At 36.1% G+C, this 20,787-nt stretch overlaps 1 protein-coding gene across 6 annotated transcripts in view; it reads right to left on the reverse strand.

Moving 5' to 3' along the window:
* POLN (DNA polymerase nu) overlaps window positions 1-20,787 on the reverse strand; it is an 85,422-nt gene that overhangs the window by 16,499 nt on the left and 48,136 nt on the right. The window contains exons 3-5 of one of the 6 annotated variants that reach the window (XM_075499616.1): window positions 16,850-16,981; window positions 13,753-13,863; window positions 9,698-9,776 (exon numbers count right to left, since the gene is read on the reverse strand). The exons of the other annotated variants lie outside the window; for them this stretch is intronic. Coding sequence (XP_075355731.1) covers window positions 9,698-9,776; window positions 13,753-13,863; window positions 16,850-16,913 — 254 coding nt within the window. The 5' untranslated portion in view covers window positions 16,914-16,981. The remainder of the gene's footprint in view (window positions 1-9,697; window positions 9,777-13,752; window positions 13,864-16,849; window positions 16,982-20,787) is intronic. 6 annotated transcript variants of the gene reach the window in all.

A 20,787-nucleotide genomic window follows, 5' to 3' on the forward strand; every position in this document is an offset into this window, starting at 1 on the left:
ACGCTAGAAGTAAAACCGAGTTCAGGAGGAGCAGGGTTGGACCAGAGATCAGTGCTACCTTATGTGAGTCAGAAAACCGGTGGAAGCAATGTGAACTGAACTCAAAATTTCTGTCCAAACAGCACAATAGACTTGACACAACTCTACATGCTCCAGTCCATCTACTGAAACCAGCACAGCTATTTTAGCTTGGTTCTCCATCTGGGCTAAAGGACCCTGTTTCTCAAGGCTTATCATCCTGAACAGCACACCCTATCAGCTCGGTCATATTGCCAGTTAACTGAGGAACTGCACAGAGTTGCAGAATTACATCTACCCCATCTTAAACATCTAGTGACTAATTTGAAGTTCAGGACAATATTCTGTCTGCTAAAATACAGAACTAGAAGTTAGCATTGCTGGCTCTCTGTCTAGCTCTGCTACTTTCCTGCTAAGCAATGCACATTCAATTAGAAAATGGGAATAATATTTATCTCAGAGATGTGAGATCTAAGAAATAAGTATTTCTAATACACTTCTGTTTTTGAATTAAAGATATTATGTAAGTTTTAATTAACACTAAACACGATTTCCTAGCTTGATGCTGAGAAGTGGAATAGTATACACTATTTCCTCCTTAATTTTCATCAAACGAATTAGATTTTTTTTAAGATCTCTTATCTCTTTTTCTCATCCATCTCACATCAACTTAATGGGTTCTACTGTTGCAGGCTTATAGTACAAGGCCACCTGTATTTTTTCAGGGTTGTTAAAGTAATAGCATTCACATGCGATATGCTGTTCCAAAGAAGGAAGCATTCAATTTGACATCAATGCAGATGAAAGAAAAATCAAAGCAATTTATACATTCAAAATTCATAGCTTTCACCATGCACACACCCACCCGTTGCACACCTCGAGTGAAATGAATTTGAAAAAAACCCTATACTTTTGCTTAATAGCTTAATTGAATCATCTTCACTTTGAAGGAATATTGAAATAGCAAGCTCCTCTCATTATCTCTTGCTAAAAGGTATGGTCCAGATTAGAGAGTGCAAAGCAGGCAGAGACTAGTATTTTTCTTGTTCTACAGACGATAAGAATTACTTTGGTTTACAAGCTGATATTTTATTAACTATTTTCTTGACTGCCTGCATATTAGGCATCATTTTTGATGAGTACACACATGATTCCTTTTACTGAGAAACATGCATCTTTTACTAAGACCTGCGTCTGAGTATGACTGTGGAATGGAGATACTGCTGCAACCTGCACCTTCAAATGCAGAATTATTTCTGTGATTCCCAGTCTGAATGTGGCTTTTGACATCAGTTTAGTGTGCCCAGCACACAATATCCTTCTTAAACTATTATGCTGCACTATCGAATTTTAAAAAGAAAATCTTTTTTCTTCTCTTCAACACTACATTCATCATTCTTCCAGTTTCCTATGAAACAACACAGAGACTAAACTTCTCAGGCCTTCAATGGATCCACCCAGTTATCATTACTATATCATAATCATATTATTGACTTATATATGCTGAAACAAATTAAACTATCATAAAGAGATTTTTTTTCATAGTATTCTATTTATGAGGCCATATTGCCTCCTTATAGTATATTTTTTCGTAGTAGCAGGCCAGTTTGTCTAATACAAGAACAAATGAGGATTTTGTTTGTTACTGTAAAGCAGTATATTCCAGATCTGGACCTCTCTGGTCTGAAGTACAGAATTGCAAGTTTTTCCATGACTACTTCAAATGTGCTGCCTAGAGATAAGTACACTATTGAACTGACTTCAACAAACCAGCTATTACCTAATTGGTGAGCAACTGTATTTCTTTACCATTAAAGGAAACAACATTTTGTCTAAACTGCAAATGAGAGTGCTGTGGCATGACATGCTGCAGACTCTATTGTAAGAATAACCTGTAGAAGAGGCCAGTATAGGACAGGGAAAAAAAGACAAGATTGTCATAGTAGTCTTTCCTGGAAGCTGTTTTTTAGCAGCCATGTGCAGTATTTCAGGCCATTACGATGTGCCAAGAGATGCTCAAACTAATCAAATTCATGCTCCTTCTATAGTCAAGGGACTAAGGTAGGCTCTGACTTAGATGTTCTGAATGGACATCTGGAAAGCCCCAACTCTATGCATTGACTTTGCGGGGATACCACCTCCTAAAACAGCTACCTATGTTGGATAGCTGAAATTAGAGAATAGCCCTCTCTACATTTTTGTGATACATTTTTGTATCACCAGGGAAATTTTTACTGCTGTTAACAACCCATCCAAAGCATAACATGGTCTAGTTTTCCAGACTGGTCTGCATGAAGATAACATAAAATATAAACAACCAATGAATTCCTACAGACTAACTGTCGGTTAATTTACTCCATCATTTGGTAGGAGGGTGGACCCACCAATGTGGACCCACCATGTGCCCATTCCAGACCCCTCAAAACTCACCTCAATCTCAACTGCTGTCTCTATTCACTTCCCTCACCATAGCCCCTGACACTCCAATGGGAGGTCTAACTAAGCACAGGCAGCACGAAGGAAGGGAATGAGACAGGCTAAGCTATATGTGTTAGGTGCTAAGAATATTGCTTAAAGAATATCTGAGAGGAGCTCACATATTACATTGACCTGGCTGGTTTAAGAGTTTGAACAGAAAATAAATTAAAATAAGGTTTAAAATTGGGTAACTGGAAAAGTTTTAAATAAGAGGATCCAATTGTCATGTGTAATACAGTTGGACTCAATGATCTTAGGGGTCTTTTCCAACCTAATTGATTCTATGATTCTATAAGGAATTAAAGGCACCTTATTCTGAATAAGGACCAGGTTGAGAGCCTGGACTAAAATAGTTTAAGATACTTCCTGTTGGTTAGCTCTACATCTTCAGAAAAAAAATGTTGTGGCACCATCAGGTTGCCTGATTCTGAGCTAGAGTACTCAAAATGTAAAATTTCCATGAAAAATTACACATTTTATTTCTAATTTGAAGACATACTGAGACTTAAATCATAACTGAACAAGAGATTGCCTAAAGCCAAAGGATTCTCTTTGGAGAAGGAGCAAAAAAGTGGAGTTATTTGAAATCCATCATAGCTTATTTGTTTGAGTAAAAATACTAGTTAAACTTAAAAAAAATCCTGCAATGTATTATTTAAGAACATAAGACAATGTTAATATTTAAGTTTTTATATAGGTACAATAAAAAATGTATAAACATTTTAAAAAGTTACTAAAAGCACACTACTTCTAAAGGAGTATTAATGATCACTTGGTAGCACAATAAACATTGAGAAATACTTTAAAAAATCAGTCATTTTCTATTCACACATGGTTTTCTTCTTATTTAAAAAAGCACTATGTCCCTGATCATTGAAATTAATACCATTTTCTGATACAACAGCATCAGGTTTTATATCCCAAATATTAATATCTTTGTCTGTCATCCTATGTTATCCCTTTTTTTGACGAATAAAATAATCATCCAACTAGTAACATCAAATTTTTTCATTTTTAATTTGAAACCTCTAAATGCATAATGGAAGACTTTAAAATTGCAGATAGGAGAATACATGGTTAAAAGCTTTCTGTATAATGGTAAGTTTAAAAAAACTCCCAAAAGAGCATAAAAGCTGTTAAGTGGTTAGAAAAAAATGATAAACAGAATGAGATATTTTGAAATCAGATAAGTGGGGGAATATGAAAAAAAATAACAAATGGAAAGATGTTTTATGTTCTGTAACTGAAAAACAAGAACTTAATGACTTGAAAACTTGAGAAAATCAGACTTAATAAATTCATATTTAATAAAACAAAATATTGGTTTAAAAGGCATGTAATGAAACACATTGCCAGAAAAAGCCAGAATGGTTGCTCATGTAACAAACACTTGTATGGATTTCTAGAACATTTAGAAATGATGACATACAATGATTTTGGGGGAAGACTTTTAAAGCTTCTGTTTCAGAACTTAGACTCGACCCCACAATCAGAGCAAGATGAAAATCTGCAGACAGACAGGCTATCCTACTACAAATCTTACACCTTCCTCCTGAAGCATCTGCTACTGGCCACACTCAGTGATAACGGACCAGATGGATGTTGGATCTGATTCTTCTTAGAAATCTCTATATTCCCTACACTAAAACCGTATTAATTTTTTTCTGATACTACTAATACTATCTGTTATTTAATTCCGTCACAGTTTCCCCACAAAAGTACACAGATTGCAGTGCAAAGAATGCCTATTAAGTTGTCATGTAACTAAGGAACAAGGTTACGATAATTTTGTAACATTTTGTGGATTTTTCAAGTTTCTTTTGAAGCTGCATCTATAAGGATTTCTAATGCGGTAGTATAAAAGCTATAGCTTAAGATATATCATGCCTGCATAGATGTTACCTGCATTAACTTTAAGCTATGTCTTTCATTGTTTCCATAATAAAGACCAAGATATTTTGACATTTTAACATTTTAACTATAAAAATTCAGCTAACTTGTGAAATTTGTTTTCTCAGCAGCTACATCATGAAGAGCAGGAAGCTGAACAGATGGTTAATTAAAGAGAATAGAATTTTCATATGTACCCAAAGTGTTTTAAAACATACCAATGTAGAAGGTGACCTACAAAGGGTTTTTATAAATGAAAATTATTTATTTCTGTTGAATGACCCACATAAAGGAACATTGAAAAACCTGCTACATCCTGAATGTCCTTTTTGGCTGTGATATTTAAGCATATTAAATATATTTAGCTCTTTCTATAAAGAATAAATCATTCTGACTTGTTCTGGCTCACTACGCGTGAAGTGTTCAGGTCACAGTTCACCATCTTGTGGATACATGCAAAATACTTCTTTGAATGCTTGAGGAAATTAATGATTTTGCTAAGTCACAGCATGCCTAGAAATACAATGTTATGTGGCCTCTTTGGGAAGCAAAGAGAGAGCTACATACTGGACTGGGACATAGCAATATGATCTAGGATGTTTCCTTCTGCTACTGAAACAAAAGCATATGTCTGTGAAACAAAAATCTTATTCTCCTCTCAAGCAGAATCCAAAGCTTTTATGTTTTCCTTGTGATTCTATTTCGCCAGTATTAGGCTAAGGATAAAAGTTGACAATCTTGATAGAGTTAATCCCTTAGAGCAGATCTGCAACCATATACTGGGAAATGTGGGCAGACTACCAGAGCAATAAGCATTTGCTTGAAAATTCTAGATAACTGCTACAGAAGAAACATGAGTAAAAACAATTCTTTAATTCCTGAAGAAACAGATAAAAGGACTTAAGATTTACGCCCAGAATTAAAGAAAATCATCACACATAGCAGCAGCTTGCTGAAGGTATTTGGTTGAAGCTATGATGTAATCAAGAAGCTGGTTTTGTAATCAAGAAGTTATGTCCTTTTGTATGAATCTGAGAAATGATAAGCAGTCAATAAAGTACTAATGCTTGAATCCCTACACACCTCATAAAAATGCTTCTAGGTTCTTGTGTCTAACTAAAACTGAAGCCACTTTTGTGATTTATCACAAAACTGAAGCCATCATTTGTGATTTATCACATGATTTGTATCTGAAAAAAATCCTGGTCACATAGCACAATGCTTGTTCCTGGGACAATTAGGGCTGTTTCTAACTAATTTAGCTATCTGTGTAGAAGCGAGCTGCATTTACAGTTCACCAACTTGGAAAATCGTTAGGTTGATTAAAGTGTTTGTTCCTTGACGAAGACATACAAAACCTCCAACCTCCACTGCTATTGAAAAGCAGCTAGGACCAAGAAAATAAGATCGTGCCTTTTCCTTTTATTTGCTGGTGGCTCCTCCTTCTCAGATCATTCATTTATATCTGGCCTGTTGCTGAACCTGTCTCTTTAACTAGGCTCTGGACATGCTGAGAAGTAAAGCTGTGTGTTTGTGGCACAGGTCCAGTGCTGAAGGAACAATAAACTGGTGAGAAAGCAGAATTGCTGGATTCACACCAAATTACTCAATAGTTCTGTAGACTTGTTAAATTTAATTTGCATGTTGTTGGAATATTATAATCTTTAATGACTTTCTGAGAAGTCCATGTAGCACCAGGTAGACTTTGGGTAACATCAGTGCATCTTCAGCTTACAAAGTGATAATTTTTACAAGAATTGCTATAGGCAGTAATTCTTCCACAATTTGCCAGCATCCTTCTTTCGTACTAAGTTTCCATGTCTCTGCCACTGCAATGATGTTTTAAACACTGAAAATAACTACAACTGTCCATCTGAGTTCACTGAGTACCCTTCCACTTTCATCAATTCCATAAATCTTTCTTTCAGCTGCTACTGTATGCCTTGATCTCACTTCAGAAGCTTCTTTGCTATCATCTGCCTGCAGGAAACGTTGTGTGGAGGATCTGTGAATTGTATCAGACAGGTAAAAGCTGGCACTTGAATAATTTATGTCAGCAGCACATTTTCAGTAAGCAACTTGGCCATAAGCACCTTAACAAAGATTGAGGTAATATGGGAGAAGTCTGAAGAAATAATTTTGATTACTCGTCAGTGCCACACAAAATGCAGATATGTTAACACTGATGCCAGTAGCTAACCCATACTAATATCAGTTCCTTATCATATGTATTGCATTTAATGCTACTTTTCCCCATTTCTGTAAAATTATTTCCAAGTAACTGATTGACTTTTTATTGTCAACAGCATAAGTTGCTAGGCTGACATTTGAATTAAAAGATGAAGAAACAAAGAGAAAAACTGAGACTGTTAGCTGACAGAACAGCCGTTGATCAGTCACAGTGGAATACACTGTTCCGTCAAGAGGGCCTCTCTGATGAAGCATCATGAAAATGTAACTTGATTACCTTTCTCTGACTTCCAAATGCAATATCATATGTGCAAACAATAACTGAAAATCTACTGACTGCTAGTCCTACAAAAATGAAGCTTCATACTGTTGGGTCAGAGCTTGCTCACAGCTGAACAGCTTACAGCGTATGAAAAATGAATGCAGTGCTGTCAGTGGAGAAGACTGCAAACATACCTGCAAACTAACACTAAAAACTGTAAGACCTTATCTAGAATTTACTTTACTTTTTTTTATTATTTCCAAGGTAAGGAAGACAAAATGTTGAGTGTTAGCTACTACTTGGCTATGCCTTATAGGATACTGTCTCCCAGTGTAAATGTGGGGTTAATAATCATTTCTAAAGCATATATAAAGATATTTCTCTTTGATATCCTGTTCAAAGTGAAAACTCTGTTTCCAAAATTAGAAGTTCTAATAGGAAAAAAAAATACTTACGAGGGGGTAGAGATTGAAGAAAAGATAGTAGTGTGCTGTCTTTGGAATGAATATGATTTGATGTGATGATTTGATTATATTTCTCACTTTGGAAGAGCTACTGTGCATTCCTACTGTTACAACAACAGCACCAATTATGTATGCACTTCCTTTTAACAATATTTTTCAAAGTGCTTTACAACGGATGTTAGGATCATTATCCTGACTTGACTGATAAGAAAATCAAGAAACAGACCACTGAAAAAATAACTATCTGAATGTCACCTGGCAGACAAGTGGAAACACGAATTTTCAAGTTTCAGTCCTGTACTCTTTTGGCAAGACTACAGTGACACTTTCAAATGCCACCACCCAACCAGGTGAGTGTTCACAGAATTTATAAAGGCATCGATTGTGGTTCTCTGACAAGCCTGGCTTGTAAGTACCTACTAAATATTACAGCAAGGAGCCATTAGTGACTATTGAAAGGCTCTCCTTTAGCAAAGCCATCCAGTTGTTAATGGCTGGCAGGAGTTCAAAATTCCAGTTTAAAACAGTCTGTCTCTTTTAGATGCCCTTGCAGTCTTGGTCTTTCCCAGCCGTGACAATTACGATAGGAATAAGAAGGATAGGCAGTGATACTTTTCTGATGTCTGGTGTAGCCATTCCCCCATGCTTTCACAACACAAGAAAATTCAGCATGTAAAACTTCAATACTTCCTCATGTCTGTTATCTCCTCAGCCATTTGGTGACACTACTTCTTTAAAAGAAATAGTTTTGAGAAAGGACAACCCAAGTAAAACATTTCTTCTCTGTTGAGAGAAGAAAACATTCACAAGCTTTATCACACATGGCATTAGTTGCACAAAGCTTTGGCTTTCTCAGAATTACAACAAACAGCTTGTTACTGAACCTAAAGATCTGTGTGCTAGGTAGGAACTGCAGAAGGGAGTATGTTCTTTGCCCTCTCACCGCCTTCACTTGCCTCCTCCATTAAGGACTGTTGGCTGCTTGTCCCAGAAGGCAGCTGCTCTATCACTAATCTAACTCAAAGTTACACCTGCTACAGAAATTTCAACCAGGCCACAGCTGCCAGATTCTGGTCTCTTTGTACAACTCAGGCAGCAGAAACAACTGCAATCAGTGCAGAGAATCTGCCCCAAAATGTGCAATGCAATATGTTATAGTACATCATCCAACGTTTAATACGTAAATGTATCACTGAATGCATGCAGTATCTCCACCAAAGAACCATTTCTCATTTCAGATTTGTATTAGTAGGCCACTTCTTTTTTTTTTTGGTAATAGTTCATTGGTATTTTGCTCAAAATGTTGCAAGAACACTTAAGAGTGTTACTCAGACCAAGTTTTATTTTTGGCATAGGAGTGACTCTACCCTTGAATTCAACACATGCAATTTATATTTGTAATTAGAAATTACATTTTGAAACATTGATCAAATAAGATAACACTGCTGTGTGTAAATGATACATACACAAACACACACAGAGTATAGGGTTAGATATTACACATAATTGAAAAGTATGTTTGGAAGGCCAAACCCTGTTACTTTGTACTGACCTAAACTCCCACTGAAGTCCTTAATACATGATTGCTACAGCTAAGTTTTTATGATTTCCCCTTCTGGATGACAACAGAAACACTGATGTTCTGCACTACCTGCTATCTCTGCTTTTATCTGAACTTCTATTGCAAAAATTCATGTTCTACTGGATTGTTTACTACAGCATTACAAAAGATGAGAATCCATTTGTTTGGGGTTTTTTCTGCATGTTTGCCTTCAAAGTATCTTTCCATTGCAGCAAATAATAATGCTCACTGACTCTCTGCACCACCCCCTCCATCCTTTATTACAGGAAAAGTAGACTTCATTATTTCTGCTGGTGGTGTAAAAATCTTGAGGACATTCTGTGATCTCCTACCCAACTATGAGCAGTCACAACAGAATAGAATCATGATGACCTAGCTTTTCTTTAGCAAAGGAAAGCCATCTATACAAGAATAAAAAATGTTCATTTATTTTGCTTGAGCACTGGTTTCCTGATTCCTGTTTTTTTCCCAGCCTATTGAATGTTCAATTCCCATTGTACAATACACTGAAAATACAGGAAGGATATGATCAGTGGGCTTGATTTCAAAGATGCGGAACTACCACTGAACAAGATCTGACTGAGTTTAAATGGCCCCAGGGCACTTCATCGCCTCGGGATGGATTCACAGATCCAACCATTTAAGCACAAAGATATAACTTTGAATGTATAAAACCATCCCACAAGTCCTTGCTCGTTAAAAGATTCAGAAGCATACATGAGATTTCTACAGCTGCTTAAAATGCCAGAAATGCATTAATTTCAACTAATTTTGTTTTAAAATCAAACAGTTTTGCAGTCATTCATTACTAACCTGGCTGTTAAAGTTGGAGAAATGACAACAGAGGTAAAAATCTCCACCATAGCCATTTTACAAAGATCAGCTGCAGATCCTACAAAAGAAAGTGATCTGCTTTTAATTTAAAACATGCAAAAGGAAAATGTTCTTCTTGGAACTATGGGATAGGAATGAAAAACATCTGAAGATTCTGAATTATAAGAATTTGCAAAGCTAGCAGATTCAATTCATGTAATATGTGAAACAGATCATAAGACTAATAAACAACAAACTAAATAATTACATGTTAATTAAAAACAGAAAATAAGAATATGAAATTATGTGCTATTAAAGGTGAATTTGTCAGTCATGGCCTTGACTTGAAAAACTGCTTTGTATAAAAAATGTCTGAAATTATCTAACTCTAAATTGGAATTAAAATTTACCCATAAATCAATTAAAATTTAATGTCACAAAAGGTTAGAACATGGTTTCAGCACTACATTTCCATTTGGAAACTTAATTTTATGCTTTTTCATATTTCCATGTGTATGTAATGTATATTCATTACATTACAGTGTTAAGAGCAGTGGTGCATAAAACAGTGTCATGTTACATAATAGATTACGCATTTCTGGTGATCAAGAGGCAGATGATTCTCCAAGGCTGCAGTTTGGTGAAGGGGGCTGTTCTGAACCATGCAACAGGGGGTTAATACATTTTACATAAAGATTTGTTAGATAAAATACAGAAACAATCCTTTAAGTAAGGATTGGAAGCCATAGTTCTCCTTGTCCCATCAGATATCCTAAATGTACTAGACTGTAGACATCCTCCTTTTCGCACCCCCTAATTCAATGAATTTTGAATTCTTCTTTCCAAATGGTTCAACTTCCAGAGCAGGGATAGAGAACAGCCAGGTAGGTAAATGGTAAGGGTACTCTGCTGGGAGATAATCATAGGATCATAGAATCACAGAATATCTCAAGTTGGAAGGGACGCATAAGGATCATCAAGTCCAACTCCCTGCTTCTCACAGGACTACCTACAACTAAACCATATGACTAAGAGCGTCATCCAGACGCTCCTTGAACTCTGACAGGCTTGGTGCCATGACCAGTTCCCTGGGGAGCCTGTTCCAGCGACCAACCACCCTCTCAGTGAAGAACCTTTTCCTGATGTCCAATCTGAACTTCCCCTGACACAGCTTCATTCCATTTCCTTGTGTCCTGTTGCTGGCCACCAGAGAGAGGAGATGCACCTCCTGCTCTGCTGCCTCCCTTGAAGAAGGTGTCCACTGTGATGAGGTCACCCCTTAGCCCTCTCTTCTCCGAGCTGAACAAACCAAGTGACCTCAGCCGCTCCTCCTAAGTCTTGCCCTCAAGACCTTTCACCATTTTGGTCACCCTCCTCTGGACACACTACCATAGTTTGATGTCCTTCTTATATCAAAACTGTCCTTTTTTACCCAAAACTGCACACGGTACCCGAGGTGGGGCCACACAAGTGCAGTGTCGAGTGGGACAAGCACCTCCCTTGACCAGCTAGTTATGCTGTGCTTGATGCACCCCAGGACACGGCTGACCCTTCTGGCTAAGAGAGAATATCTAAGAGTTTGAGGAGATAGACCTAACACCTCTTCTTTCTTCATGGTTTTCTGTGACAAACTGCCTCCTCTGAATCCCATACTGAGATTCTGTATGGGATTCATTAACTATAACTCATTCATTAACTCATTAACTATATCAAGTGCAGATCCACAGCTGGTTATTGAGATGGCTATGTCTAATTGCTAATTTAGCCTCAAATACCTATCTTGTTTTCCTGTTCAAATGATTTGTCAAACTGATTCAATACAACACAAAAAGGGACACATTGATATAAAAAGAAGGAAAGGATGTTTCAGCAAAGGTCAGGTAAATATCTTCTTAGTGATTGTGAGAATAAAATTATGTAATTGACCATTTAGTCCATCACCATACATATGTTCTATACATATTCTTCATGAAACAATGTAAAGTAATATAATACAAAAGAATTCTCAAAATAATTTTTTTTCCTGAGATATGATTTTGAGAGATATGCTATTTTAAATAGTTTTAAAGAAAATAATTATATCCTTCTGGTTGATTTTGCTACAATCATAAATAAATAATAAAAAAAACAAAATAAATGGTTTGCTCTATGCGGTTAGGTAGAGCTGAATTATAACGGAAGAATATTATGCCGTACATTGGTAAAGACTATTGAACTGGGAAATATCCAAAAAGAGAAAAAACACTATGAAAGAACTGTGGGAAATCCAGTTGTATTACGTTAAAGATGGAACTCTGTGTTCCTCTCAATATTGTCATGCATCAGAAGAAGTCTTCTGCTATCAGTTGCTGCTACCATAACCAAAATGCAAACTGCTTAAATTAATTAGACTATTAGATATAATTATAAAACACATAAATGCAGTTTAGGACACTAACTGTGATAAAATGCTTTAGCATAATTTAGAAAGTTGTTACTTTGATAAGTATTTTAAGACTTAGAAAGTCTTAAAATATTATCTCATAGCTGAAATCCTGAAATTAAAAAATCGTTGCAGCCTAGAATTAAATTTTTTCTAAAATTTTTGAATATCGAATATTTTAGAGTTTTTAATCCTTGCCTCATCACACCTTCTAATATTACATGTTTTGAATAACATTTACACTATTTTTCATCAGATTTTTCCTGCAGTATTATTTGAACCGACTATGAAATATGATAATTTTATTCTTGTAGTTACATATAAGTGACTGTTTCGTAGGCAGTCCTGTGATAGCTTTGCCTCAGCTCCAAGCTCTCTGGACAGATGGACATAAGCAAGTGCTGCTCAGAAGGCCGTGTAGCTTTATTAATGCTACACTGTACACGCAGCAGGACTCGCTGTATTAGCTCAAGCATTGTGCCTTCAACTGGAGAGGGCTGCTGGCCAGCTGGATGGAAACCCAGGTAAACTGAACACAAGTCTCTGGAGAAGGTTGTACAGGCATGCCCAGTGTACAAATGTCCAAGCTTTGCTGCAGATTTTATAAGGATATTTTAAAATTCTACATTTGGGAGCTTAATACAGCAAGGCAGCCATCACTTGAGCACAACTATTATTCAAGCAAGAGGGTATTAGAATTCTAGATCTGCACCTATCCTTGCAGAGACAGTACTTAAATTCAGTTACTAATTATAAGGAGTGTCAAACACGACATAAATACTTAAGTCACTTTTAAAATGAAACATTAAAATGAATAATATTTGGAGAGGAAAAGAAAAAACACATGATCCTTTCAAAAGGAAAATCCACATCACTTTATAAAAAGCACACCATCACCAAGTCTAAAAAGCACTTTTTACTTGCCTGTAAATTGTGCGCTTCCAATATAACTTAATGAAAACCCTGTCAGCATCATCCAATTAAAACATAATTCTTCCAAGGGGTAGCTTGGTAGAATGCTGATTTTTACATTTCCAACCTATATGGCAAATTTGCAATGTTTTTCTGTGAAAAAACACCTTTTTTTTGCCCTCCACAGAATTAAGTCTGAATGTTCCTTACAGAGAATGAGTTGGGTTCCAAACCAATGCACCATTGCTGTAATGTTGTATATTTCTTAAACTAAAGCTCTCTAGCAAAATAAAAGCTAGCATCTGTAAGCAGCATAATCACAGAAACCCTTCTGGAGTAACAAACTATCAAAACCAGAAAGGAAAATGTTTTAAGACAACAATGCATCTGAAGCACTGAATTCTAGATATTCTCTCTATACGTAGCTGTATCTATATTTAACTACCACAGAGCACTATAGTGTATTAGAACATTGATACTGTTATTATTATTATTATTATTATTATTATTATGATGATACTGTTCACTGGCAACTTCTAAGGTAGACAGAATACATCATTTAAACTTCTCTTTTATAGTAAAACTCATGCCTCAGTAGTCTACTCTAGTAGACTACTAGAATAGTCATTCTTTGGAGATTATTGGAGTTGTTGTCCACTAAAGCCAAACACAGATAAAGAGATAGGTAGGTAAGTAGGAAGGTAGGGAGGCAGTTTTTTACCTTGAACAACAAAATTGACAGCCTGCCTCTCTGCTTGAGTGCGTAGTTTGTAATCCTGTGCATTGATATTAGCCAGTGGTCTTTTACGTCCCATTATGGAAACCACGTAACCTTGTAGGATTTAAATAGAAATTAGTATTCTCAGAGTGATTAAAATTAAATTTCAAAAATTCTTTTTGAAGATAATATAGCTTTTTGTAATTATGTACTGCCTGAGTCAATTCAATATTTTGCCCTCTGAAAATAGTCAGAGCTTCTCTTATTTAAACCTTAAATGCTTATTTTATTTTTGGTCTAAGAATTACTTCATTCAGAGAATTGGTACATGTTATACAAGGAAAACTTCTGTTCATTAAAGCTGTATTTTCATTAGGAATGTCTACTGATATACCAGCAAACTCTCTCTGTGGGAGATGAAACTATAAATGCCTAGCAGAATTAGCTATCTATTAGCAGCCATAATTAGAGCTTTCCATGCAATGAATAGTTTACTTGGGAATAGCAAAGAAAAATCAATTTGTAGAGTAATTAAACCATTAATGAATATTTCCCAAAATTATCAAATAGTTTTGGGGAAAAAACCCAAAGTTATAACTTCTTTCCATTTTCTTTATGTGGTCTTTTTGTGTCCCTTTCACAGCCAAACTTCCTTAACTCTGGTGTGGTGGGGGTTTTTAGTTTAAAAGAAACACATGAAAACACAGTTAAAGCTTTATGTTAGGCCTCATGATGTATTTTGCCAAAACAACTATTTTGGAGGGCAAGTGAGAGGAGTTGAGAAAGGAAAAGAGATCTGTGGGTCCTCTTGTCAAAATAACACACACAAAACCTTACCTCAGCTTATTTTCAAAACTAAACTTCTTTTCTTATTTTAAGAAAAATGAAAAATCATCCATGTTAAAAATATATCTTTACAAAATCTTTCGTTACACTTCTGATCACCTTGACTATCCATGAATTGTCATTAGATACCATGGAAGTTCAGACTGCCACAGAGTTTCATCTCCTCTTTGGCAACCACAATATGCAACCACATGTGGTAAGCAACCACATGTGGTAAACACGTGTGGTAAACACATGTGGTAAGCACATGTGGTAAGGAGACCTCTTCAAACACAAAGTTGCGACCTTACTGTGGACAACACATACCCAGACTTATCTGCTGAGGATGAAGATGGTTCTGATGAATTAATAGAGCTTTCTGCAAATTAGTATATTTCCAGGAGCACTGATACTGAAAGTACCAGTTTTGGAATAAGGAGCCGAATTATTTGGAGGTTAGGATATTCTTTGGCAAATCAGTCTTCCCAATCTAAGATTTTCCATGAAGAACAGTACCTAAAGATGGAATTCTTGAAACATTGGATTCTCAGGGAAAAATAGATTTACTGTAATATCCTTATTCCTGTGTGACGTGTCTCCACAGCAGAACCACCCTTGCAATACTCATGGCTGATTAGCATCCCCAAACAAATACCATCTTTCATATAATAGTGGCAGAGTATGCTTCTGTGGTCAAAGATTAATCCACAAACACATATTTGAATGAGGTCTTAATGTAGTCTTTTTAATATGTTGACAATTTCATCAAAAAAACAACAACAGTATAACAACGCATATACTAATACACTAACAAAAATATCTTCATCACAAATTAATATTATTTATATGCTTATCGTGTCTACATGGAGTATCAGACACTCATAACACCTAAATACTATTAGTCAGGTGGGTGCTGTTCACCTTTGAACTGTAGATAAGTAAAGTTACCTTATAATGAGCTCACTAGGTAGGAATGTTTTTGTTGGAAAGTTGGAATCTGAGGTGGATTAACAGGAAAAATATTAAATAATGTTGACCTGCTGCAGATTTTTTTGAGCTTGTACAACCGAAACAGATTGTTCTTCTACTATTCATGGGTAAAACAATGGTTGATAGATGGGAGTGAGAGGAGGAGTGAGTACTAATTAGACAAGTGTGTTTTGATGACAATCAAGGACATTAGTTATGACACTCTTGTCTACGAGACTCACAAACCTGATTTTTATCATAGAAGTCTGATTATTGAAATTCATTCTCCTTTGAGAAAAGAATGTTATGTTATTTTAAATAGACCAAAGAAATATATAGTAAATGTGTAATATTTTGCTAGATAAATTACGTTGGGCTTAATTATAGCTAAAAATAGACTTTCCGTTAACTTCACTTTTATTGAGTAATATTAATGAATGAATGAATACAATTGTGTGACACAATGATGGTTCATGCTTCCAGTAGATTTTTAAGCCCTACAAAGTAGGAATACTATAATTTTCATGACTAGAAGTCAGTTATATGATTCTATCATGACACTCGCCCATACAATGATGGGTAATATTATATTGCAAATTTACTATTTATTGCTACAAAATGTCTTGGTACAGTATACTGTACTAAGAAACAAAAGAAACCCATTTTGACAGTTCTGCTAATAAGCTTTTAAAAGAAAATATTTCAAGCAGCTATATTTTCTCTCCTCAAATTACTGCACTCCTAGGATTCACTAAATATAAATTAATATGTAGACTAACAACAAATTTGATGCAAGAAGAGTTTGCAGCTGCTGGCTCCAAGAAGCACTCTGTACACACCTGTCATCACAGATACCACCTGAACTTCAAAAACATAAATTCTGACTGATGCAAAGAAAAAATACATTAAAAAAACTGGCTCTGTAAATTGGCTCTTTGACTAAATGGCTGAACTTCCACAGTCCAGCAGCCATGTAGCATATTTATTAAGTAAAAGATTCCTTGGGCTTTTTTGTGTTGGAGTACATTATGTGTCAAAATGATGCAGTGTAACTTGACATTAACTAGGGTTCACTCTGAGAACAGACGTCTTATTCTGTTAGCATCCTTCTGAGAAAAGGCAGACAGGTTTAGCCAGTTCCTCTTAGGGTTAAAAGAGAAAAAAACCTGATTCACCAAGAAATGATATTCCACCTTTTTTCTTGTCCTATAACTATCTGAATTTTGGTCGAGCTGAATCTTTGTCTTCACCACTGTCACGCAGTGCTGATCAGTAAACAAAAATATGCTTACAGACTTTGGATTACCTTTATTTCGGCATTGTTCAATGGTTTTCTTTGTAAATTCATGCACTTTCTTGTATTTTTGCATAAAACTCTCTATAAATTGACTGGCTTGAAGAGGAGCAATTCCCAGGCAGTCAGCAAGACGTTCTTTACCTGGTGGTAAAGAACTTATCTTTATTATGCAATAAAGCAGAACAGAAATCCAGTACATCCCATAGCACTGTTACATTCAGTTAGTGGAATTAGTTAAACTTTACTTATTCTATGAAAGAGGATGGATCTGATATACTACAGTCATATTTCAACAAAGCGAATGTGTAACTTTGAGCTTGAGTGTTTTACCGAAGTTACTGGATTAAGAATATACTTAAGAAGTATATAATTAAGAAATTCCTACTTATATTATACCTATAATGTGGTTGAAATCTCTTTTGCTCACAGAGTAACTTTGCTGCTCTAAGTATCATTTTACTAGTTCAGTGTTGGGATCTGCAAACTTTGAGAAGCAGATAAAGAACTTGAAATCAATTTTAAATAAACACAAATGTGAATGAAGAGCTAAAAAAGGATGGAGATGTGGATGGTTAAGTTTAGCTAGAAGTTTTTGATTTGGTGTAGAAGTCACAGAAAAACTTAACTGCTGAAGCAATCAGACCAAGTAGCCTGATTTTAGAAAGGCAGTTAGGAGTCCAAGTCCCACGGATTTCAAACAGTCTTAGGCTCCTCAATGTCTGTAAAAATCTGAGTCCAAGTTGTGAGATAAAAAGGTTGGAAAAAGAAAAAACAGAAGTGAAAAGTGTTTCAACAGAGAGAAAAAGGAATAATATCTTTTGGATAGGATATAGATGTACAATATATATTATGTTGAATCTAAAAGCATTTATAAGATAAGGTAGAAAAAAGCTGAAGACAGTTTTCCAGAGTGTGAAAATATAAACTAAGAGCTAAGGTTTAAACACATTTATAAACCAAACAGTTCCAGTAAAAATAAAACATACATCAACATTAGTCATATGAGGTTTGAAAGACAGATATATTTGTCAGCTGCACAGCAACACAAAACCAGCACTGTGTCTGCAAATAGCATAAGCTGAGAGGCAACGTCTCAAGGCACCAAAGGCATAGAATAGTTATTGTCACAGTAATACTGTCAAGAAAAATTATCTAGCATTTTTTAAAGAGAGAAGATTTCAGCCATCTAAATGCCATCACTGTCAGTCTGATGTGCATTTCAGAACAATTCTGTAGCATTTTGTCCTCAGTCATGCCAGGATCTGCACTGAGCTGCAGGAACACCAGTCTGGACAAGGTTCTAGAAGAAGAAATTCACAAGACATCCAGGATGACTCTTGCTGACCTATTGTAGGTCTGTACTTTTATTTGACATCTAATTAATTTGGGTTTTCTTCCTGGATCAGCAAATGACAAGTCTATCTGCTAAAGCACAGATAGACTGTTAAAAGCTAGGAGATTGCTGTGGCTTCCTTAGAGAACCGTAACATGTAAGTTTGTCCATGTTATCCATCTAAAGAACTATTGATATACAGAACAAAGTATTGCATAAAATAGTAGGCAAATTAAGCCACAATATCAGTAAGGAATCTGAAAAGTTTCAGGGAAATGCAGTTCCTGGGAAGCAAAACGAGGGGAATGTACAGCCATGTAATTGTGCTAGATCATGTTCCACAATGCAGGAGCATAGGCCACATGAAGCGATGCTCAGGCGTGGACTAAAGCTTCCCTGAGCACTCTCCTTGAGTTATCTGTGCCAGGGGAATTGTTAGCAGCAGCCTATGAGTTTTAGTGTTCTCCATCCTGTAGTATCATCTTTCAAAACTGAAAATATCATTAGTTTCTCTGCTTTTCATTTAAACACCTTGACATCCCTCTGTGTCAGTTCAGGCCTTGAACATACTGCCATTGAATGGAATTAATTCCTTATTTTATAGATGTTTAAGTTGTCTGTGCTTTAGTTTTACAAGATGACTGAGGCAGAAGCAGGTGAATTGAATTTCTCCAAACCAAGCAAAAGACAGTAATACTGTCATCCCTCTCAATATTTGGTATATTTATTAAAGTACCAACTCCTAGACATAATGAGACTCTTCTTTCTTTATTATACTATTTTCTGTCCTCCAGGATTATAGAAAAGACCTTGAAAATATGAACCAAGTGTAACCTAAAGCTAAGAAAACAAAAATAAAAAAAAGAAAAAAATCTTTACTATATGAAAGATTTTCATTAACTCTTGTAAGTATAACACAGGCAAGCTCCTCAGGGAATGCTTCTGTATTTTTCAATCCCAAAAGAAGTGAAATAAATAAGTATTATTCACACTGTTCAGTTGTATCAAAATCTCTGCTTTATGAAAAGTTAGCCATGTTTTGAAGGGTGACAAACTGTGGGTGGAATTCAGTCCATCAATTTCAGGTATCTAACAATTATTTTTTGTCAGTCCAGTTTCCATCTAAATAGTTTAATGATATCCTTCCATGTTATGTCTTAATTAGGATCTGATCACACTGCTAATGAACTGAAGCACCTTATTATCTTTCAGGTGCTTCAACTGCCCTCATTTGAGAGAGAGGGAGATGAAGCACAAACAAGTAAATGGAGGTACTTAAATCAACCACTGCTGCACTGAAATGTTTAGTGCCCAGTACAAAGCAAGCGAGGGAGTGCCCATACTCTCTAATCTTAATCTAATCTAATCTAATCTAAATTAATCTAATCATATAAGTTCTCTATAGCGTGAGTAGACAGACATAGGCTCTATTGAGGGAGGCTCTAGCCCCAGTAACTGCGGCATTTCCTTTTCTCCAGACTATATACAGAACTACAGGGCATTCAACCGGTGGTGATTCAGTCTGATTAAATCAGGTAGTCCACCCAGAGTGAAGGGAACAGGTAGGAGATGTGTAGCATCTGCATGGACCAAGGGGCAGGGGTGCTAATGCTTGCATTTTGTAAAATAATCTAGTGAGGAAAACATTCAGGCTGGAAATGGGAGATTTGATTCCAGTCTCAGCACGGGAAGATCTGAATTTACATTGCAGGGAGCTAGTGCTGGGCTTTTTAAATATAGATTTTAAACACTGATGTTTAAAATGCAATACAGCTTAATGTAAAAACGCATGTGTGTATATATATATTCTTATATGTGTGTATATAATCTACACACACCCCTATACATAAAATAGATATTCTGGAGAGCTGAAATTGAAGTGTTTTTCTCCCCTTCGCAGTTGGATGCCCTAAACAATAAATTGAATGCCCTTGGCCAACTCTGCCTTTGGTTCAAGGACTACTGATGACTCACTGCAAAAGATGGTTCAGAAAGCATTCTCACTCAGGAACCCAAGATGTAGTTTTAAGTTCTTCCAAGTTAAATAAAGCCTGCAACCTAGGGCTCTCATTTCCTAAACTAGTTTTCCAAGTACTCATCTTCTGTAAAGCTTTTAGATTTTTCCAGAAGACCTACATAAAGTTTACTTAGCTGTTCACTAAAACAAATTCACAAGAGCTTGTAGGCTGATGAAACATATGCTTCTGTCTTCCTAGAAAAGGTAATTCTAAGCATGTATGAAGCATTAAGGAGAGTTGGGCATCACTTAAGAAATGGTAGGCAGTTTTGGAAAGAACGCAGAATGTCTTGACTTATCTAGCACCTGGGCAGGACTTAGGCAGAATGGGTAGCAGTGTGGACTTTTGCAGGTTTTCTGCAGTTGTGAAGAAATGGGAGCAAACATTAAGATCTAAAGTAAGGAAACACTTTTATACTGTGAAGGTGACTGAGCACTGGCACAGGTTGCCCAGGGAGGTCACGGAGTCTCCATCCTTGAAGGCATTCAAACACTGTCTGGACACGGTCCTGGGCAACCGGCTCTAGATGTCCCTGCTTGAGCAGGGGGGCTGAATCTGATGAGCTCCAGAGGTCCCTTCCAACCTCAGCCATTCTT

This window comes from Mycteria americana, chromosome 4 (assembly GCF_035582795.1).
Source record: "Mycteria americana isolate JAX WOST 10 ecotype Jacksonville Zoo and Gardens chromosome 4, USCA_MyAme_1.0, whole genome shotgun sequence".
NCBI classification, from domain to species: Eukaryota; Metazoa; Chordata; class Aves; order Ciconiiformes; family Ciconiidae; genus Mycteria; species Mycteria americana.